At 38.2% G+C, this 23572-nt stretch overlaps 1 protein-coding gene across 1 annotated transcript in view; it reads left to right on the top strand.

Annotated features, from left to right (window-relative positions):
• SPEF2 (sperm flagellar 2) overlaps positions 1-23572 on the top strand; it is a 176676-nt gene that overhangs the window by 44374 nt on the left and 108730 nt on the right. Inside the window, exons 9-13 of the mRNA XM_036847598.1 lie at positions 1778-1946; positions 19364-19583; positions 21460-21612; positions 22016-22033; positions 23160-23198. Coding sequence (XP_036703493.1) covers positions 1778-1946; positions 19364-19583; positions 21460-21612; positions 22016-22033; positions 23160-23198 — 599 coding nt within the window. The remainder of the gene's footprint in view (positions 1-1777; positions 1947-19363; positions 19584-21459; positions 21613-22015; positions 22034-23159; positions 23199-23572) is intronic.

The following is a 23572-nucleotide window of genomic DNA, read 5'->3' on the forward strand; positions in this document are numbered from 1 at the left end:
TATGTACTTCCCAAAATAAGATGTTATCAATATATATTTCTTTCTTAAGCACAGGGATATTCTTGGTATCAGCCTACTTACATGAACTGACTTTTGTTAAGACTGCTCCTTAATAAAATAATTGATATTCAGATAATAGAATATTAATTCAGTAATTGCAACATGAAGTTTTGGACAATATATAAGTTGTTAATCATTTACTTCACCAGAGGAGCCAATGCCATTTCAATAATTCTGATGTTAGAATTTTTCTATGTAGGCCTTCCCTGGTGGTGCAGTGGTTAAGAATCTGACTGCCAGTGCAGGGCATACGGGTTCGAACCCTGGTCCGGGAAGATCCCACATGCCGCGGAGCAACTAAGCCCGTGCGGCACAACTACTGAGCCTGCGCTCTAGAGCCCTTGCTCCGCAACAAGAGAAAATGCTATAGTGAGAAGCCCACGCACCACAACGAAGAGTAGCCCCCGCTCACGGCAACTAGAGAAAGCCCATGTGCAGCAACGAGGACCCAGACCCAACGCAGCCAAAAATAAACAAATAAACAAATAAATTTAAAAACCCAGAAAAAAACAAATAGGGCTTTATTTTTAAAAAAAGAATTTTTCTATGCCTAAGCTATTAATTTCTAAACTTCATATCTCTATAATCTTTAACAAATATAAATATTTCATTAATGGAGAACAATGATTATATTTGAAGTTCACATTTAATTGAAATACTCTTTATTATTGTGGAGAAACATACCTAACATAAAATTTAGCATTTTAAGTGGTTTTCAACCATTTATGAGTTCACTGGCATTAGGTACAGTCACACTGCTGTGCAACCATCCCACCATCCACCTCCAGAACTTTTTCATCATCCCAAACTGAAGTGCTGTACCCATTAAATACAGTAATAACTCCCCATTCCCCATCCCTCCAGCCCTGCTAACCTCTGTTCTACTTTCTGTCTCTATGAATTTGTCTGTTTTAGGGTCCTTATGTAAGTGGAATCATACAATATTTGTCCTTTTGTGTCTGGCTTATTTCATTTAGTATAATGTCTTGAAGGTTTATCCATGTTGTAGCATGTATCAGAATGAAATACAACTTTTTAAGTTGCAATTTCAAGCTTTAGTCCCACTATTTTTAGAGAAAGGCATCTGAATCATGTCAGGCTCTTTAATTCCTTTGCACATTTTGTTCCTCTTGGAACTACTTTCCCATCGCTCTGTCCTGATTACCAAGTCATTCATCTGACTTAAATAGAAAAAGTACTGAAAAATAATTGCACAGGTTACCAAACGTGCAATGACAATAAGACTACCATAACATTAGATTTTTTTTCTGTTACAAGTTATTTGAAAATATGTAAACCAACTGTCATCTTAAAGAGGCCTTGGAAAGTATTCAGTCTGTTCATTTTGCATAGGAGGACACGGATACTGGAACATTTAACTGATTTCCAAAGCTTGCACAGCCATTTAGTATCACAGCCGGAAATCAAAGAACCTAAGTTTTGTGATAGTCGTCAGTATTTTTAGATATATTGTGCTTTCAGTGCACAATCAAAGAAAATTTGAAGAACCAATGGCTTTAGGTAACATTTATTCATTCAAACCTACTAAGTTTCAGCCATTTTACTGGCTATTAGAAATGTCATAGTAAGAGGAACCTCTGGCCTCAAATAGCAGATCCTGGTGAATGAACATGGTAATAGAAAGACTAAGATTTAAGATGTGTATTTAACTAACCATTGATTCCTCTCGACCTTTTTTTCTTCTTTTTTGCTGTAGCCTGATTCCATATAAGTTGATGCATGATTGGAAGGAACTGTTTTTTAATGGAAAGCCCATATATGAGCAAGCGTCTCTTAAGCATCTGCCAGCTAAGCTCTCTGCAGAACAGCTTATAGAACTGGAGAAAAGGGACTTGCTAGATAACAATGATTATGAAGAATATAAGGTACCTACTGATGTGGAATAATTAAAGAGAATGCAACATAATAAATAGTGTTGCTTTAGCATTAATTTTGTGATATTATTTCTTTTCATCTCTACTAATAAAACTGGGCATTTTATGTTTGCATTTTCCCTTGGTTTAATTTGTATTTATAGCACTAACTTTTAAATACCTAACCTATTCATAATCTATTATCTGTTGCTTCCAGTAATACTAGAGGGTGGTCTGAAAAAAAATTACACATAATACAATAGGTAGATTTCAGAATTTTAAAGTTTTTAATTGTTCATTAGCAGTTTTCTTTGTGTGAGCTGTCTACCTTTGCTTCAAAACCCCTGGTTAAATGTATTTTTCTAGTAATTTATCTAAATAACATATTGTTTTTGGAGGAAAATGGAAGAAGAGGAGGTCTGAGTTTTCAAAGTAGCATAGATGCAAACAAAATTTTATTCAATGAGTTTTTAAAAGGTATGGGGTGCCAACTGTGCTTCTTAGAAGAGCTGCTGAAAAACCTTTGGGGTAAACACGCCAAGGTCCCATTATTGGCACTGCCAACTGCTAACTGTGAGACCTTAGGTGGCCAGTCCCTTAAGTGCTAAGAGTCTCGGTTTCACAATATATGAAATGGGGATAATAATATGACTACCTTATTTTGTTGTTGTGAAACTTATTTAAGATAATATGTGTTAAACACTTAACCAAGTGCACTGAGTGTTGGATGCAAATAATATGTACCAGTTTCTTTCCTCACCACCCTGCCCTCCCTACCCCACTTCATCTCACCTTTAGTGGGAAAGATGTGAAATGAATGGCTATAGGATAGAAGTTCTGGGTAGATCATCAGCAATGGGGTGAAGAATGAGGCTTTTAATTATTAGAAATATTATTGAATGAGTTTCAGAAGAGTAGTAAATTCAACATGAAAAAAAGAAAAGATGGGACTTCCCTGGCGGCGCAGTGGTTAAGAATCTGCCTGCCAATACAGGGGACATGGGTTCGAGCCCTGGTCTGGGAAGATCCCACATGCCACGGAGCAACCAAGCCCATGCGCCACAACTACTGAGCCTGCGCTCTAGAGTTCACAAGCCACAACTACTGAGCCCGCGTGCCACAACTACTGAAGCCCACGCACCTAGGGCCCGTGCTCCGCAGCAAGAGAATCCACCACAATGAGGAGCCCACGCACCGCAATGAAGAGTAGCCCCGCTCACCGCAACTAGAGAAAACCCACGCGCAGCAACGAAGACCCAATGCAGACAAAAATAAATAAATAAATTTTTAAAAAAAAGAAAAGATGATTCGACCCAATCATCTGCTGGTATTTAGCAAATACTCAATGTTTGTTGAAAGGATTCACAAATAAAATGAATGAATGACAATGAACAGGGCAAAGTGTAAAATAGCACTAATATATAACTATTGAAGAAGGCAAGCTTATTTTAAAAGAAGGAAAGAAAATGAGATTATGAGAAACTAAACGTACGCCATATTTTAATTGGATGAATCTATATTTGGATCACTAAAATAATTATTATTTATTAAGGATTGGCCAGAACCTTACGGGATATATGTGCATATTTATTTTGCATGGTTGTAGAATATTCTAGATCTAGTATGTCAACCTAAAGTTCAACGCTTCATAATAAAATGCTTTGACAGTGTCAAACTATGTGAACGTATTTCTTTCCATTGTAAATTCAAGTCATTTTACTTGACAGATTTTGCTGATTCATGAAATATTTATTTCTGAGTTATTTCTTAAGCAGCTCTACCTTGTTGCTTTCATAAATCAGGAGACCTGGTAGTCTGCAACTTAGCAAAAGTTTGTCTTTTTAACTATTTTCTTGTTTGGGAAATTGTTACCACAGGAACATGCTTGTCTCACCCACATCCTGAAGCAGCCGGTATGTTTCTTTTGCAAGAAATTATAAACATTTTTAAGGAGTACGTGGACGTCTGGTAATACAGTTTATTTTGTTTATGGCCTTTGCTGTTGTCCTAGAAGTGAATATTACCTTAGGATTTCTGATATGTGTTTATATGCTGTGTTCATTTTGACTACATGATGAAAAATATACCACATACAGGTGTTAGCATATACTGTAAACTATCCTATTATCATTCCGTATTATTAGAGCTTTTGTCTCTTCAGATACTTGTTAAATGTTTTGCATTTAAGTAAAAAATAAATGTTTCAACTTGGAAAATACATTATCTGGCTTAAATAGTCTTTCACAACAGGCAGAGGATCAACACATCTGGCTTAATAAACATGGAACAGTTTTAGCAAAGTGCTAACTTTGCTTAGGATTTTTAATCCGTCAATCAAACACGTAGCTTAGAAATTGATCTTCAAAAAGTTTACTTTCTTAGCATACTTTATTAATGCCTATACCCACCATTAGTGTAGAACTGATGCTTCCTGGTTTTGAGATCATACTTTTAAAGCTCTGTTAGAGTAAGCTATCATGTTTAAAATTTTTAAATATCACACCTAGAAACTGGCATAAAAACAAAATTTTGCTCATGTCCATGTCATATATAGCTGCCAAAAATTTGACATTATTTCCCAATCATCATACTCTCTTTATAGACTGGCTACATGTGAGAGAGCTGTAGCCCAGGAATGGTGTGGCCAAAACTATCATTTATCTCTTCTAAGAAGGAGGCAGAAGCAGCATCATGGAGCAGCCAAACCCTACTGGGATTCCCAGCCAACCGCCATAGGATAACAAGGAGTTGTTCAATAGAGAGTGGGGAGGAGCCCCTAAATGCTATGGACCACCGGCAGCAGGCTAAGCCAGGAGCCCAGCTGCTCCAGTTCAGCTAACAGCATACCCCTCACATAGCAGCCACTGGTTCTCAGTTATGCAGTGGACTCCTCCTGGTAAACCCCAGACTCCCCCAAATGCAAATCCTTTCCATGATTCTTCCTGGCAAATGACTCACAATTCCATAGCATTTTATTTTAACATAAGTTGCTTATTAGCAGTTATCTACTGAATGAATTTGAGTTATTAAAATGGGGTGTTCATAAACTAAAATTAGCTCATGGCCACGGTTTCCTGCTGATGCAGATTTTTCTAAGAAGTCCATGCCACGAAGCACTTGGCAATTTGCAGGGCTCTACTGTGCATGCTCACGAACAAGTTGTAGTTGGAATTCCTACAATTTGGAGGAAGGATGTTTTGTGTCCAGTACATCATTCGTGTTGTCTGAAGCTGGTCATAGTTTTTAATTGCTGTTATTTTTGTTTTTAATGAAAATTACTACTGAAGTTAATGATCACTTGAGTTTGCTGTGGTTGTTGGGCTAACCCTACAGTGTGTGTCGAAATGCACGTTTTTATCAGCCACACTTTTGGCTTATGATTTTCCCTTAACTAGACTTTAAGATGTAATTGTATAGGTTATGGTTTAACATTCATACTCTTGTCACTACAGCAGATGTATACCTACCCATCCCCAAATTTACTTATAGAATGACATTTATTATCACGAGGTCTTTTTCCACTGGGGAATAGGAATGCGGGACTAAATGCACCATTGGGTAGTTTGTCTTCCTATGTAAGTCTCATCTGACTTGTTTGACCTAAAGGCACTATCCAGATACTATCTTCTTCTTACTCTCCAATCCCAGCCTTTGGCGTTGATCCAGTGGCTTTTTAGATTTGACATCTGACAGTGGACTCTCCAGCCTAGCTCTTGCCTTGCTCCCTGGCTTCCCAATGAATGACCCAAATTTTCATAGTTTAGTATTTAATCAGTTCCCTGTGGGCAGAATATCAGTTTGAAGCCTGTATCACTCAAGCGATGTCACTGGATAACTGACCCAAGCACAGTGATAGATTTTAGTAGATGAGTCTTAACGTCATGTGAATAGATCATCTTATTTTTTTTGTGGCTGTTATCGTTGTTGTTTTTCTTGTGTGTGTGTGTGTTTAAAGATACCCATTGTATTAGCTCAAGCTGCCATAAGAAAATACTGTAGACTGGGTGGCTTCAACAATAGGAATTTATTTCTCACAGTTCTAGGAAATCCAAGATCAAGGTCCCAGCTGATTTGGTTCCCCAGTGAGGACTCTCTTCCTGAATTGCAAACGGCCACCTTCCTGTCATGTCCTCACATAGAGGAGAAAGAAAGAGAACTTTGATCTCTCTTCTTCTTCTTAAAAGGACACTAATCCTGTCATGGGGCCTCCACCCTCATAACCTCATCTAAACCTAACTACCTCCCAAAGGCCCCACCTCTAAATACCATCACAGTGGGGGTTAGGGCCTCAATAAATGAATTTTGGAGAGACACAATTCAGTCTATGACATATGTGCTTATTCAGGACACTTATAAAATGTCGCAAAGTGCAAACTTACTAGTCAAGCAAGGAACCCCTAATTTCAAATGAAATTTTTTTTTCATGGCCTCTTTTGTGCCCTGCTAAGAAGTCTTAATGACTTACTTTTTGACTGTGAATTTATGATGGTTATATCTTTTATTTTCAGATATGCAGGAATATATGTGACTGTTAAGTAGGTAGAGTAAGCACTTGCTTACATGAAGGGAGTTGAGATTTTCCGTCAGGTCATTCTGCTTTAGAACTCCTGCCTGCCATTGTACCTGATGGTCCACATTATTATGTGGGCTAAAGACATGGATGGAGACGTCAGATGCATCTGCTAAAATACAAACATTTTTCAAGATAGGTAACGAAACCATTATCAGCCTCCAAAATAGGAGCTAAGAAAGAAGTTTGGTACTGAAAGGAATGTTCCCAGGTTCGTCCTATGTATTCATTGCTGTAATTTTCCTCTCCCTTTGCTTACATTTTGACTCAGGCTCTCACTAAATTTCTCCTCTAATGGTAAGGCTTTCTCAGGTTAGACCTCATTGTGTGTCTGTGTCTTGGTGGAATCACCATTATGCCCTACAATACTGATTAATGGTTATCAAGCATAGTGATACTAACTCACAAAACAAAATGTCACTATATTAGTCTTCAAAGGGAGCTATAGTTGCCCTAGGCACAAGGGTGTCTTCTAACTGTTGTGGGCCAAGGACTTCAGATGGCTGGAGTAGGCTTGGCAGAGGTCTGGGGCTGTGTCTATCGGGTATGCGTCTTGTGTAATAGAAGGGAAGCCTGGGTCATGGGAAGGGTATTTGGCTTCAAATTACTGGAACTGAAGACAAGCTGAGTTCATTAGAAAACCATGGTAGGAATAGTTGAATTAAGGTGTCAGGTTCAAGGCGTTAGACCAGAATTGAGAAATGGTTTGCAGAGTTAAAGAACTGGCACCCAGATGGAAGTGGAATGGAAAGAGGAGTGAGAAGGACATAGCCAACGAGAAGATCCCTGGGTGACTGATATGAATGAGACTAGAGTAAACGTTCACCACTCATTTTTGTTTGCTCTAGATCACATAGAATAGGGAGAATCTAATTCTCTCCCAGGCTCCCTCTCATCTGGAACCAGTCAAGACAGACAGTGGTCAAGTCTTCCCTGGGTTTCCTGCCACTGATTTTCTGGTTCATCCTTTACCTACTTGGACAACTGTGGAAGCCAGCTTCTATGCCTCAAGTCCAGCTTCTCTTCAATCAATTGCTCAGACTTCCCATCTAGTATTTTAGAGTTAGCTCTGGGGATCTGAACACTAAAGCTATGTCTTGGCAGATAAATATGGCAAGAATACATTGGGGTTGGTAACCACAAGAAACTTGAATGGATCCAAGAAAGTCTTTGAATTTTGGTATTGGGCAGATGTGTTGGACTGAGAACCAGAGAAACTCCCATCCAGAAGACCCCGTACCCTACCACTCCTGTCCAGTACCCAGAGTCTGTCAGCCGTATTCTTTAGTACATTGGTCCTGGAGTAGTCTTTCATATATTGGTCAATGCCATTTCTAAGCTGTTTTGGGGTGCTCTACACCTCTTTGAGGTATCAACCTTAGCAGTGAAACAAAGAAAATAGAGAGAGTGACAGTGGTCATTATTATGAGAGAGGGTATTCTGTGTGGAAAAATTGTGTGAATTTTGCAGTGACAAGATAGTTAGACCAAGTCATAGTGTTTCCATGCTTTGTGACATTTAAGAAATTTTAACCAAGCCTATCTGACTGTCCTTGGCTGGTCAGTGGCAACAGATAGGTGAATTTGGATGTAGAAGTCTCTGGAAAAGTTCTTTCTGTGGTCCGCAAGACCACAGAAATTAGTAAAAAAGTGATCTTGAGGAAGACTACCACCTCCCTGATGATGAACAGAGTGTAGTTTGAGCATCTAAGGAGTGAGATTACTGTTTTCATAAGGATGGCCACTACCACCAGAATTGTTTATGGCACAAGGAGAGATGTGATATAAAGTCCAGTGTGATGCTGTCCCAAGGGCACTAGGGCATCAGGAGAAATTGCAGTAGCCTTAGTCTTAATTTGTTTTAGACCCAGGCAATTCTGCTTTGAAAAGCACTGGGCTAGCTGCACAGCTGCTGCAGCTCCCAGTGTGCCATGATCAATGCCTTGGAGGGCCATGTGGCTTTCCAGGACAGAGAATGGAACCAGGAGTAGGAGCCTGTCATGTGGGGGCAAGTAAGCTACTCTTCCACATGACCTCAGTGGGTCACTTTGCACGTGTCAAATCAGAGTGATAAGCAGAAGCCCCTGCCCACTGTTTGCATCTGATTTGTCCTTTAATTACAGCAGCACTGAAATGTAAGTTTTCAGGACAGAGGATCTCTCAGAGTGGCTTAGTCTCAGTTACCCCTGGTAATCAAGCCTGTAAGACAAAGTATCAGCCCAGTGATTCTAGCTGCCTGACTTACAAGTAATCAGTAGCTCGGAGTTTTGGAAAAAGAAGCCTGCCATTGTCCACAACTGCTGAGCTTTCTGAACTTCTGGACTTGTTAGAAGCTAAAGTTATTGGATTGCATAGGGAGGTGCCAGGCTCCCTCACGTGTGGGCCTGTAGGCTTTGACAGTGATCTTTGTCACATTCTAGCTAACTGACCATGGCCAATTTTAATTTCCCTCCAAAAATAACCACAAGGTAGATGGAGTCTGTTGTCCTGGGTCTTCTTTTGTGACAGACTAGAATTAAATATGTCTGTTTCCATAGTATTAGATCAGGGCAGACTGGGGAAGGCCACTGCTGGGACAGAAGTGAGCAAGCTGCTGAATGAAAGCCATTATTGGACTAGGACCGTTCTTCAGATTTCCTGATGAGCCAGAGTTAACCATGGGATCAACCTATAGAAAGGCATTGGCTACTCACAATGCTGCTTCTAGCCCAAACAGTCTTCAGCTGAGCATAGCAGGTGAAGTAGTGATAACATCTGCCTTTCCCTCGTTACCATGGGCGACGCTTGCACTTCCTGGCCATAGATAAGATGTGGTCCACACTCAGCACTCTAGTGCAGAGGCATGCCTCCTCTCCGCAGATGCGCCTACCATGCCAACGTCAGTGAGAACTGTACATCACCATGGCCCTGCCTTTTCTGGAAGCTGAAGGCCAAATTGTCTGGCAGGAAGGTGTGGCCAGGCAGCTGACCATACTCTGACCTGACTGGAGGTCAGGTGACTTGGAAAGGCTGCCAAACTCACTCAGCAGGGCCAGCTCATCTTTTCAGGTTGTTCTGAGGGCTTCTTGGAACTGGGTCCCGATAGAGAGCCCATTCCATGACAATTCTTGGATAAGAGGTCAGGATTGAGTTGCACATCAGCTAACTCTCCGTCCTCCCTTCCTCCTTGTCAGATGCAGTAGAGGGCAGCCTCCATCTTTCCATCAATCTTGCCAATCTTTGATAGGAGCCTGCCTATCAAACAGGTCCCACACAGTGGTCAAGAAGCCCTGTAGGGCTGCCAGGTTACATGGGCTGAACTCCCCATCAGGCAAGATATCCAACCATCCTTTCTTCTCCTGAGAACCATGGATAATTGTGAGGAATTTTAACAGCTGAATTACAAATTTAAGCAGTTCCTCCAGATCCTCTCAGGGTTTTTGTGTGGTTGGAGGAGAAAGAGCCTGGGAAGAGAAGGCAAAGAACAGAGGCTTCAAAAGCTACAAAGTTTTACCTCAGTACTTCCCTGTGAAGTTTGGTTTTTTCCTGAGTGCCAAATTCCCCAAGCACAGTAACTGGAATATAGCCACTAGACTTTCCATGTTGCCATAATAATAGATGTGCTTCTATATCTGATTCCTTCTGGTAGGAGACAGGACAGACCCCAACAGAATGTCAACCATGAGAGCTAGTGCCAGGGGTTGGGTTCTTAGAGCTGGAACCAGGGTGGTCAAGATAATTTACCTGAAGTAGCCAGAAATGGGAAGAGGCAGAGGTGGGATCAAGCCAAGTCCTTTGAGCAAGTCAATGATCAAAGCTGAGACTGGGTAAGAAACAGACTAGAAAGTGGAAACGAAACCAGCAGGTTGGAAGCTAGGCAGTACTGGAACAGGCCAGGACTCAGATGAAAGGCTTGGAAGTTAAGTAAGGAGGCCCTGGGCAATTGCCACAAACAGAGCTGGAAATTCTGCAGCTTATTTTTATTATCTGCCTGTCATGTGGTACACCTTTGGGTCAACGTAGTTTAGGAGACCCAAGACAAATATCCAGTTAGGAATATGAAAGTAACCAGGTCATAACAGCTTGCCATAGAGCAGACCTTACCTATCCATTCACTCAACCTGCTCCTTACCCCCTCTGGACCCTGTTAAAATCTCTGGCAGAACTTCTTACAAGTCCCAACTTATAAATGATTTATAATTTAGTACATTTTAACTGAGATGCTTTCTGCTGCCATAAAAAAAGATGGCTTGATTTAATAGAGAAGCTCTTTCAAAATCATACTACAAGCTGTTACTTCTAGAAATGCCTCCAGGGTTAGCTAATTTCATACATAGTGTGTGGATTCTTGCTAACTTCCATCTGTGAGGATGACACTTTCTGATCTTGTTCCTAGATTTTATCTTGGGTTGTGCCTATCTTATTTGGAGAACTAAGTCATTTTTGTATTTAATCAAAATTAATAAAATACAATATCCATGAGTTCACTCATTTATTCAGTTCACATATATTGAGCCTATATGGCTAATTGATTCACTCATTCATTCAGTCAGTCAATAAATATTGAACACCTATTATGTTCCAGCACTGTTCTGGGAACTAGGGATATAAAGTTGATTAAGATAGAGATCCTTCCCTCTTGGTGCTCACAATTTAGTGGGGATGAGAGAAAAACCATTCCAGAGCATGATATTAAGTATGGATAAACACAGAGGTTATGGGGGGCCCATTAGAAGGGATGAGTTTCAACTGAATTGTGAAATATGAGTAGATGTCAGTTGGTTTAAAGGTATTAACTCAAAACTGACCTAATCCTATGAACTGTGAGCTTATACTTGTACTCTCTCCCTATCTTTGTATCTTCTCCATGATTTCATTTAATTTCAAGCATGTAGACAAAACTAAGCTCAGGAAGTATTTTGGGTGTCCTAACTAAGAGACACCTGCCTCATCAGAATTTCTCAGTAACTGCTAAAGATATCACCTTGAGTATATCCAAAAAACTTTAAAGAGAAATATGTAGATTTTCCAGTGAATTTAAATATTATAAATGGACAATTGGGCAAATGTACCTGGTTAAGACATCATTTCCTGCCCAAGGTGTCTGGTCTTGAGTTAACAAATCCCCTCATCTCCCACTCACGAAAACGTTTCCTTCGGATACAGTTTAGCTATTAGCTGGTCTGTTTTCCAACAGCCCTGAAAATTTTATTTCATTTTGAGTAATAAAAATAACTGATAATAGTTTTTAAAGATTTACATTATGAAAAAATTTTAAAAACAGGAATTGTACAAAGAACTATTTTCTAAGATACTATAAAATGAGCAAGCTAAACTAAGATCTAAATCACACAAAATAAGATCTAAAAATATAAGCTGGATCTTTAATTATTACCAATTATGAGAAATTTCACTGAGAATTGTATTATTATGTTAAAAATGCATTTGATAAGTAAATATCTACTCTGTACCTCTCTGGTTTGAGTCATCGTTAGTATAAAGTTAAGCATTTACTCATCCTATTTGCAGATATCTAAGAGATGAATCCAAGGTGGTACTTAAAGACATGAAATCAGAACTGAGGATTCCTGATGTCTTGTCGAATAAAAGATCCTTTATCTTTTATTTTTCAAACAATGGATTGAGACTAGATTATGAAATTAAGTTATGGATCACAACCATTATTTATTTAAAAAAATGAAAACACAACAAAATAAGAGAAATACAATACAATGCAATATAATAGAAAATAAAGCACATTACCAGGTAGTAAGGATGAGCATTTCATAAAACTTTTTCTTTTCTGTTCTATATATACCTGTATACAAATACTAGGTAACAATGCAAAAATGTATTTTTTATGGAAGGACCTGGTTAAAAAAAATGTCTTAGAAGATGCAGTACAAGTGGAAATTGTGCAACAAGAGAAGCTGGGTAGGTTGAGATACCCTCACAGGGGTTCAGACCAATAAATAATGGAGACACTGGGTGAAGTGGTTGACCCAGAAGCCTTGGATGGCTAGAGAGAAGTCCATCATGGTGAATATAAGTATAATGTCCCCTGGAACTTGAGGATTGGCGATAGCTACAACAACCCCTGAGGCTGCTGCTACTACAACCTTAGTTGTATTTCAGGTATCATGAAGGGTCATCTCTTCCTCACTGCCTGCAGAGTGGTATGCCAAGAGAAAGCCAGCCATGGGAAAAGCAGAATTAAGGTATTAAGGTCTTGGTAAGCTGTACTCTAAAAGGGGCATAGCCTTGATTTGTGGAGTTGCTACCTGTGTTGTTCCTTGAAGTCGGTTTATCTGAAGCTTTCACCCTAAGTCCTTTGGCCATTGCGTCAATATAATCTGTCTGTTGTTGGGTTTTATCATCTATACGTAAGAAGATTGCATTTCAGGAAAGCTCAAGGAAACTAGCAGGTGTCAAAAACAGTGTGTTTTATCCCCTAGGAGGTTCTTTCTCCGTCTTAGGAGAAAAGGCATTTGTCCTGTTTTTCCAAATGCGTCAGTAATTGAATTGTGAAACACTTGGAGCCTACCAAACTGGGAATATCTGGGGTACTTCAGGTCATGCAGATGTTGATAAATTCTAGCAATCTATGAGGACAAACACTGGATCATGTGTACTTTCAAATTAGTACCACCACTCTCCAAAAGCCACATTTGAATATCACTGCTAAATATCACTGGCATAGCCCAATGTTTTTTATTGAATGTTGTGCTAGTGACACTCAGACTTTATGGACTAGTGAATATCTCCCAAGGCCCAGATTCTGTTTCTGTAAGTTGGTCAAAGTGAACCACATCTCCCCCTCTTTAAAGGGTAGATCAGAAAGCTGTATTTCCAATTTGAATCTTTAGAAGTGGCAAGAAATGAGAATGAGATGAATTTGCTTTGGTCCAGGGATAATCATGTGCAGGGAAATAATCAGAATCTGTCGCGAAAACCACGCAGCTCCACCAGCATCATTATCCAACCACTTGGGCAATGTTTCAGGCAAGGAGGAATCTAGTGGACTGAACACATGGACAATCTTAGGCTTGCCCTTGAAGTGTGCACTTCAGCCCACATTCAAGCACATTGGTTCCGAGCTGATGCTGTCTGTAAATACTCATGATGCTTTTAGCCATGATTACTAACAAGAGGACCAAGGATGCTGACACATTAGGCCACAGGAAACAAAAAGGATTTGACAGGGTGGAAGTAACCACAGTGGGAAGTCTGGGTAACCATGTGGTACCTACAACAGAATACAGGGAAGCATGTGAGTGTATTGGATCCAGCTTGGAAAACAGTGTTAGGTCCATGTAGTCTGTGAAGATGGGAAGAATAGGTGGATACCATGGTCTCAAGGCAGGATTCAGTTTCCAGAAAATTCAGTGTAGGTAAATTAATAAAAACAGTACTGGTGAACAGGTTGTGACCAAAGGCAGAGGCTGTTTACTCTTTGTTGTATTTCATGATCTCTGTGTGTAGGTAGACAAGAATTCACAAAGACAGGTGGACTCTAGGTGATGGTGGATGTTATACCTTCTCAAAAATGCATACAGATGATATTTATGCAGGTACAATAACAATATTAATATTAAAATAAAGAGATAATAATTATTTGTTATATGTTCATGACAGTTTATGGTAATCAAGGGCAAGTATCATGGAGCACATCTACACAGAAAAAGTGTCTTGGTAAACTAATAGTTTGTACCAGGTGATACTTACCTGGTGTTGCCCACTCTGGGCATCGAAGTCTTGAAACTAATAGTCAGATGTCAATTTATAATAATACCTGAAGGAATAAGAATTATATACTTTATTTTATAATTTTATGTAATTTTATCATATAATTAATGTAATTATATATAAAAAACATATAAAATAAGGATCGGGTAAAAATTTCTGTTCCTGTTCACTAATGAACTAGTAAAATCTCTTTAGCTCATTGTCGTTAAACTGGTCATTTTTATTCTGGTCTAATTTCCTTCTTTTTTCAGTTCTCCTGACTTCCTTTTCCCTCATCATGTTCTTGTTCCAACCTGACATGTTTCCCTTTACTTATCCTTTATCTTTAGTCTTATTAGGAATTTCACAACTGTATCTTTAAGGTGATGCTGTAAAATGTGTTCTACCAAATCCTCGATTTGTCCATCTCCAATGGTCAGGCTTCAGTCCTTTCCCTGACCTCAGCATTCAGTTCTCTTCACAGTCAACATTCTATCCCATTGTGTTTGGACACATTCTACAACTAATCAGTGATAGAATAGGGCTTTCTTCTGACCCCTTTGTGAGGAAGTGCGCCTTTCTGATTGTGGCACAAGCTGGACGTGGTTTCCCTTTGGGCAGAAATGTGACTGCTGTCACCCCTCCTTTAGGGCACTACTATGTGCCTGCAGCAGCAGCCTGAGAACTTCTAGTTAAGCATTTAAAGTCAGTGGTCACATAGGCTACTTACACAAGCCTTTCACTCAATCTTTACAACAACCCTGTGAGATAGATATTATTATCATACAAAGGTGAGGGAATTGACAAGGGTGCAAAACAAGTAAGTAGGAGAACTATTATGGGAACCCAGGTCATCTGATTTAAGTCCCAGACTGTTTCCTTCAGAATGAATTAAATGACTGCATAGCACAAAAATCATTAGAACATTCAAAACTTTCCACTTAAACTTGACCTTGGACTTACAGCCTTTTTAATTTTAAAATAGCACAGTTTCTCTGGCTTCCATTTTTTATTTGGTTATTTTCTGATTGTCACATTACATAGAATAATTATCACTTGTCTAGTTAGAAGTATAAATGATTCCAATGAATGAAAGCAGAAACAAGTAATCAATCATAATAATCAATAATTATGCAAATCAATTCAGTATTTACCTAATTTTGAACAATGCATGTAATTATTATGCACAGAGTTGTTAGAAAAACCAAAGGCATTAAACTAAAACAAAATAAATTTTACAGGTAAAGGGTAGTTTGTATAGAAGTGACAAATATATGTATATACTAATAAATTCTACCAATTTAAAAGAAAAACCTATTATGAATACTTTTTTATTTGTTTCAAAAAGTATTTCTTTATCTCTTGTGTTCTCATATCATAAATTCAGGCACCAAACCAGATAATACCAGTTGTAAAATAATCTAAATTTTTGTCTGCTAATGTGACATATAAATCTCACTAGGTACTAAATTCTTACTCACACTTAGATCTGTTTCTAGAATTTATATTTTTGTGCACTGAATACCCTGTTTCTTCAAATCTTTCTTTTCATTACTTTGTTCTTAATAAGTGCTTTAATATCTGGTTAGGCAACACTCCCATATTACTTTTCTTTTTCAGTTTTTAAGTGAATGTTTTTATCCGCTACAATTCTTTTTCTGCTTCAACTTTAGAACCATTTTGGATATCATCCTGAAGGAAAACAAAAATGACACTAGCACTTTTGTTTCATTTCATTAAGTCAGGTTAATTTGGAGAAGAATTAAATGGCTTATAATAGTGGACCTTCTTGACTTTCCCTTTATTCAAGTCATTTTTCTTACACTCCTCAGTAGAAATATGAGGCTGTTTATATATAGGCTCTCTCTTTATTTCTTGTCAATTCCAATGATTTTTGTCAAAGTTTCTAACTGCAAGCAAAAAAGTTGACTTATGCTGAGTAAGCAGAAAACACATTCAAAATATGTTGGGTAGTTTAGTGAATCAGTAGGTAGATTCAAGAACCAGGCTCAAGGTTAAACTTCCAAGGAAAATGATCAGAACCATCACAGCAAGTTCTGATGAGACAACTGTCACCACCACGGAGCACTAGAGGTTCAGGTTGCAGCAGCTACCTCTGCACCAGGAACTCAACTGTTACTTCTAGGAACACTGCTACTTCTTTTTTCTTCTTCTTTTTTTTTTAATTTTGTTGAAGTGTAGTTGATCTACAATGTTGTGTAAATTTCTGCTGTACAGCAAAGTGATTCAGTTATACATGTATATATATACATTCTTTTTCATATCCTTTTCCATTATGGTTTATTACAGGATATTGAATATATTTCCCTGTGCTATACAGTAGGACCTTGTTGTTAATCCATCCTATATATAATAGTTTGCATCTGCTAATTCCAAACTCCCAATCCTTCCCTCTCCCACCCCTCCTCCCACTTGGCAACCACAAGTCTGTTCTCTATGTCTGTGAGTCTGTTTCTGTTTGGTAGATATGTTCACTTGCTACTTCTTTCTTTATCTTATTTGCATTGGCTAGAACTTCCAGAATAATGTGACTATTAATGTAAATGATGAGCATCTTTTTCTTGCTCCTGCCTTTAATGGAAAAATGTGTTGTTCATTTTGGTTCACCATTACATATTGGTAAGATATGTAAAAATGTTAGGGAAATCATCTTTGATTCAGAACATATTAAGAGATTTGTTTTGTTTAAATTTTTTTCTCATTAGAAATGAATTCTGAATTTTATCAGATGCTTCTTGGTCAAAATTATCATATATTTGTATTTTTTTATTTTAACCTATTAATGTGATATAATAATAGGTTTTCTAATATTTACCCTTCCTTGTATTCATGAAATAACTCTTATTCAGTCATGGTGAGACAACTTCAATATAGTATAGAGGTTATGAGCACATGTTCTGGAATCTGCCTGCCTGGGTCCTAATTTAGGCTCTGCCATTACAATTGACTGTGACCATGGACAAGTAACAGCCTCTGTAATTCTTAGGGTTTTCTTCTGCAAAATTGGCAAGATAATAATACTTATGTGAGAGTTGTGTGAGAATCATTTGAGATAATTCCTGAAAACAACAATATATGAGATATACTGAGTGTGTAATAAATGTCAATTAATATAATTATTTTATCTTAATATAGACTGTTTTTGTCAATATTGTATGCGTGATTCTTGCAATATATTTCCAAATGAGATTGACTTGTCATTTTCTTTTTGGAAGCTGTCTTTGTCAATTATCTTTGACACCTTTTTGGTATCAGTGTTTTGTTAGTCTTGCCAAGTGAACTGGAAAGCTTTCTATCTTCTTCCATATTTCAGAAGACTTTAAATAACATTTAAACTTCTATTTAATTAAGGAATGAAAAATTTTCTGTTTTTTTCTGTTAACCATCAGTGTCGTCACATTTGCTAGGTATAGTTCTTTGACAACGTTTTCATTTCTTTCATGGCTTTCACCTTTACAAATATTCCATTTACATTAACTTTAATCATTTGTACTTTCTTAAAATATCATTTTTACCATACATTAATAAATTCAAATTTATTATGGTAGAGTTGTACATAATATTTTCTTAAGGATTTTTAAGTCTCCTTAAAATCTGTTGTTGCCTTCATTCCTATGTTACAAAATTGTTACTTGCTATTCTTCACCTTTGTTCAGAACTGGTAGCAATTTCATTATGATTAGTATGGATAAGTTCTAGAAATACATTAATAAAAAGTATCTCAATAGTTTTGCTCTCTGTCAACTTCCATTATCATGAGTTTCTTCCTCCTTGTTCCTTTTTGGTTATTTTTAAATTGTCTTTTACTATTTTCATGCTTAGTTCATTTATTTTCCTTCTTTTTTATTTTAGATCAAAGCATTTTAGGCTAAGGGACTATGAATTTTCCTCTGAGTACAGTTTGATCCCATCTCATATTTTTTAATCTATTATTTTTAATGTTTTGTTTTAATCTGTTGTTTATAGACATTTATAGTTTTAATTTATTCTTTAATCTAAGAATCACTCAAAAAGACTGTTTTTAACTTTTAAAATTAAATTAAAATTGATTTCTAGTTTTATTACACAGAGGTCAGAGAATGTGGACTGTACAATTTTTGTTCTTGTTTTTCTTTCCCTCTAATTGTTTGATCATTTAAGCAAGAAACGTGAAAAAACTGGAAGTCGTTATTACTGTCCTGCCCCTGGGTTCTTCAGAACCATTTTTTTTTAGATTCCATATATATGTGTTAACATACGGTATTTGTTTTTCTCTTTCTGACTTACTTCACTCTGTATGACAGACTCTAGGTCCATCCACCTCACTACAAATAACTCAATTTTGTTTCTTTTTATTGCGGAGTAATACGTAGAGAATGAACCTGAGGACATGGGGAGGGGGAAGGGTAATCTGAGACGAAGTGAGAGAGTAGCATTGACATATATACACTACCAAATGTAAAAAAGATAGGTAGTGGGAAGCAGCCACATAGCACAAGGAGATCAGCTCCGTGCTTTGCGACCACCTAGAGGGGTGGGATAGGGAGGGTGGGAGGGAGACACAAGAGGGAGGGAATATGGGGATATATGTATATGTATAGCTGATTCACTTTGTTATACAGCAGAAACTAACATAACATTGTAAAGCAATTATACTCCAATAAAGATGTTAAAAAAAAAACCAAAAAAACTGGAAGTCGAACATAGTAAACTGAGAGGACAACATATTGGGCATGAAAATTCTCTTTTACCTATCTTACTTTAAAATATGTAAAACTAAGCTTAGTACTTGCATAGGGTAGCCGAATAACTCTTACTGTCTTTTATCTCTCTACCGATAATATCAATTTAAGTGTCTTAATGCTCAACTTTCATTACAATTTGTTTCAACTCAATATGCCTACTTTCATAAACTGTTAAGTATTTTAGAGGCTTGGTTTTTTTTTTCTTTTACTTTTATATGGGAAGCTCATTTTTCACTGTCTAATATGAAAGTATTATTCATGTTATTACTCATTTATGTAATGTAATTAAAGTATTGATTCACTTTTGTTTGCTATAATTTGTATTTACTTTCAATTTTCATATTTCCTACATACTTAAATTCCACTTTTAAGAATATTTCTGTTTTGTTTGTTTCATTATTATTTTTGCAGAACATGGTTGGAGAATGGACCTTACCAGAAGAAATGGTTGATAATTTACCACCCTCCAACAATTGCATATTGGGCCATGTGATTCACAGACTAATTGAAAGTTCTCTTCCTCCTCAAGTTGAATCAACAGTACCTGAGTTACCTTCATTTGCTATAAAAGGATGCGTGTTGGGGAAAACATTTAGTGGAAAAACTACTGCTCTAAAGTCTCTAGAGAAAAGTAAAATTTCTTTTTTGTTTGTGTTTTTTTCCTTTATTGGATTCTATTTACAATGACTGTAGCTGCAAATGGCTATGTCTGTAGAAAACATACATGAGAATCTGCAAATATATTGGGAAATTCTGTCATCAAGAATTTTGTAATAGGGTGATCACATAATTTATTGTCCAAGTCAGACACTTTTAGGAGTAGAGCTTCATAAATTGGGACTGTCCCAGGGAAACTCGGATATATGAGCTTGCTATATAATTATGATGCACAGTATAAAGAGAAATAATGTCTCAAACTTTACTTAAACTTTCATCATAGATTTTACTTTACCAATAGATGAAGTAGGAAAGTAATAACTTGTCACAAATAGAAAAGAAATCATGACTTCCCTGGTAGCGCAGTGGTTAAGAATCTGCCTGCCAATGCAGGGGACACGGGTTCAAGCCCTGGTCCGGGAAGGCCCCACATGCTGTGGAGCAACCAAGCCCATGTGCCACAACTACTGAGCCTGCACTCTAGAGCCTGTGAGCCACAACCACTGAGCCCGCAAGCCACAACTACTGAAGTCCACGCACCTAGAGCCCGTGCTCTGCAACAAGAGAAGCCACTGCAGTGAGAAGCCCGGGAACCGCAAAGAAGCGTAGCCCCTGCTCGCTGCAACTAGAGAAAGCCCGCACACAGCAATGAAGACCCAACGCAGCCAAAAATTAATTAATTAAAAAAAAGAAAGACAGGAAATCAACTTAAAATTATAAATGTTTTAATTCTTCACATTGATTGAGTTCTTTCCCTTTCATGAACTTTTGGCTTTTTATCTAGAAGTTCTTTCAGTTAGAAGTGAAATCTTAGTTTTCCATCTATTTAATTAGTTTTTCTTCACTAATACTTACCTTTTACTGTTTTTACTGGAAAAATCAAAATTGTCACTGAGGCCAGTCTGTCTTGTAACAGTCCAAGGCAGAGAACAGTAAGTCATTATTGAGAGGTTAAATAGACCTCTTTAAAAGGCAGCCTAACAAAAGCTCAATGAGATACCACTCCACACCCTCTAGGATGGGTATAATTTTTAAAAATTGGAAAAAAAGTGTTGGTGAGGATATAGAGAAGTCGGACTCTCATACATTGCTGGTGAGAATGTAAAATGGTGTAGCCACTATGGAAAGTAGTTTGTGATTCCTCATTAAGTTAAATAAAAAATTACCATATGACACCAGCAATTCCACCACTGGTATATACCCAAAAGGACTGAAAAGAGGTGTTCAAAAAAAACCATATGCAGGAAGGTTCATAGCAGCATTATTAATAGTAGACAAAAGATGGAAACCATCCAAATGTTCATCACCTGCTGAATTGATAACAGGATGTGATATATCCATACAATGGAATATTATTCAGCCATAAAAGGAGTGAAGTACTCTATGTGCTATGGATAGACTTTGAAAACATTATACTAAGTGAAAGAGGTCGAACACAAAAGACCACATATTGTATGATTCCATGGATAAGAAACATCTAGAAGAGGCCAATCCATAGACAGAAAGCAAATTAGTTGTTGGGGGTAAGGGTAGGGAGATAGGGAGTGACTGCTTAATGGATACAGGGTTTCCTTTGGGGTAATGAACATTTTCTGGAAAAAGGTAGTGGTGATGATTGGACAACATTGTAATGACCTAAATATCTCCGAATTGCATCTTTTAGAATGGTTAAAATGATTCATTTTATGTTATGTGAATTTTACTGCCATAGTAAAAAAACCAGCTTGATCCAAAAAACACTGCTGGGGCACCCTGAAGAGCGTACTCTAAGGGTGAAGCCAGCACAGAAGAACAATGATGTCAATTTCCTAAATGAAAAGTTATTAATAAAATTGTCATTTGTATTTTAGGCTTTCCTATTCAGGTACTTTCTATTGACACTCTCGTCCAAGAAGCGATCCAAGCATTTCACAACAATGAGAAGATCAGCGGAGCCCTTCAGAAAGCAGCCGAAGAAAAGGCTCTACCAGTTAGGCAAGAGAGTAGTAAAGAAAGCCAGGCAAGTGAGATTTTAGTTTTCTTTTCTTCACCGTGTACATTAGAGATTTCCAACTGGATGGCATCTAAGAGATCCTCTAGACCAGAGGTTGTCAGATTTTTCTGTAAAGGTCCAGAGGGTAAATATTTTAAGTTTTGTGGGCCCAGAAGCAACACTGAGGATATTACATAGGTACTTACATAATGAGAGAAAATTTCAACCCCCCTCTCCACTCCCCACATACATACACACACATCAGTTGGCCTAGGTGGGCCATCCCAGGTGGTGGGCTGACTTTGTGCCCAGTTACCATCAGCTGGAGACATTCTCCTGAGGAAAGAGCCACCAGCTGGTAAAGCTGGTAAAGGGGTGGAGGGGCCCAATTGTGAGGGCTTGGAGAGGGGTGAGGTATGAGTGTTTTGGACGAGTTCACCATGTCACCAGCTGTCAGAATGGAGTTCCACTCCCGAGAGCCTGACAGTGGCCAACAGCAAGTCCCCATCTCGTAGATGCAGCCCTGATGCCAGTCCTGGGCAGCAGCCAAGGAGGGTGCTGGAGAGGAGCAGACAGAGGGCGAGGGGGGCGCCTGGCTTGGTCCTCACAATGCTATCCTGTGGAGTGATGCCCAAAGACTGTGTAAAAACAGCCAGCCGATTTTGGTCCAGGGACCATAGTTTGCAGACCTCTGATCTAGACTAGTAGATCTCAGTTTTGAGGGGTGGCTGGTAGGGGAAGGTCTCTTACGGTTTACCTGCATTACCGTTTCCATCAGTGTTGCATCTTGCTACATTATTACGTAAAGATTCTAGGGCAGGAATTAGGAGAATGTGCCCCCCCCACCCCCCCGAGAATCATGGTGTGGTCCAACCTGCTCATTTTAAAGGGAGACAATAGAAACCCTAAGCATGAGTTGATTTGCTTGGGGTCAGAGGCTTGTTGACGGCTAGGCTGTGATTGGAATCCCAGATTCTAAATCCAGTACTCTTTTCCCTGACTTATCCTGTTTCTGAAATTGAATAAATTAGCGGAGAATCTAATCCAGGTCATTTGCATGAGCTGCAAAATAAATACCATTTAAACGTGATTCTGGAAATAACTGGGAGAGTTTTTCTTCACGGTGGGCTGCCTCTTCTTCTCTGTTGTGGTACTCTGTATTCTAATCAATAGGGTGATAGATAATGTACATGTTTTTCCTTTATTTCCCTTTTGGCTATGACTGACACCTCTAAGATTGTTCTTTCTAAGGTGGTTTTCCATAAACTCTACCTCTTTCTCAGCTCCCATTATACTTTCATAATGGCAGTTGCTTTATTTTACATAGAAATTGAAAGACAGATTATACCATGGGTTACTATGTGTTTCCATAAGTACAATGATCAAATTTTGTTTGCTTCCGGAACTCACTGAGTTCTTCTTAATATCATTAATGTTTTAGATAAAATAGTCTATGTTTTTAAACCCTACTTATAGACATAAAATTAAGAATGTTATTAAAATATGACAATGTTAAAATCTCTCCATGTGTGTTCGCGTGTGTTTCCTCCCCAAAGGATCTGCAAAATGTATTTTCAGCTGAAGCATTACCAGAAACAGAAGATAAAAGCAGACTTAGTAAGTAAGATATCGAAACAAATAATCCATCATTTTCATGAGAGAGACGGATAGATGAACAGTAAGAGCACACGGACGTGAGCACAGACCAGCTTTCAGGGAAAGAAAGGGGAGACGGGGAGGGAGGCACGCCTGTCTACATGGTCACGTGACAGAGACAGCAAGATAAACCCAGACGTCCCTAACCACTGTCTACAACTGGGGGTAAGAGATGACAATTTCAAAGGAATCTTCTCACACCCCTTCAAGTAGCTGCTCAGTTTTGCTGTGGTTTTGAAAACAGCCAGGCTAAATCATCGTCACTCTTCCTGGCTTTGCAGGCAGACAGTAGTTTATGGTTTCTTCTCACCTATGCAGCTGGGGGGAGCACTGCT

The sequence above is a fragment of the Balaenoptera musculus genome, chromosome 3 (assembly GCF_009873245.2).
Source record: "Balaenoptera musculus isolate JJ_BM4_2016_0621 chromosome 3, mBalMus1.pri.v3, whole genome shotgun sequence".
Classification (NCBI taxonomy): domain Eukaryota; kingdom Metazoa; phylum Chordata; class Mammalia; order Artiodactyla; family Balaenopteridae; genus Balaenoptera; species Balaenoptera musculus.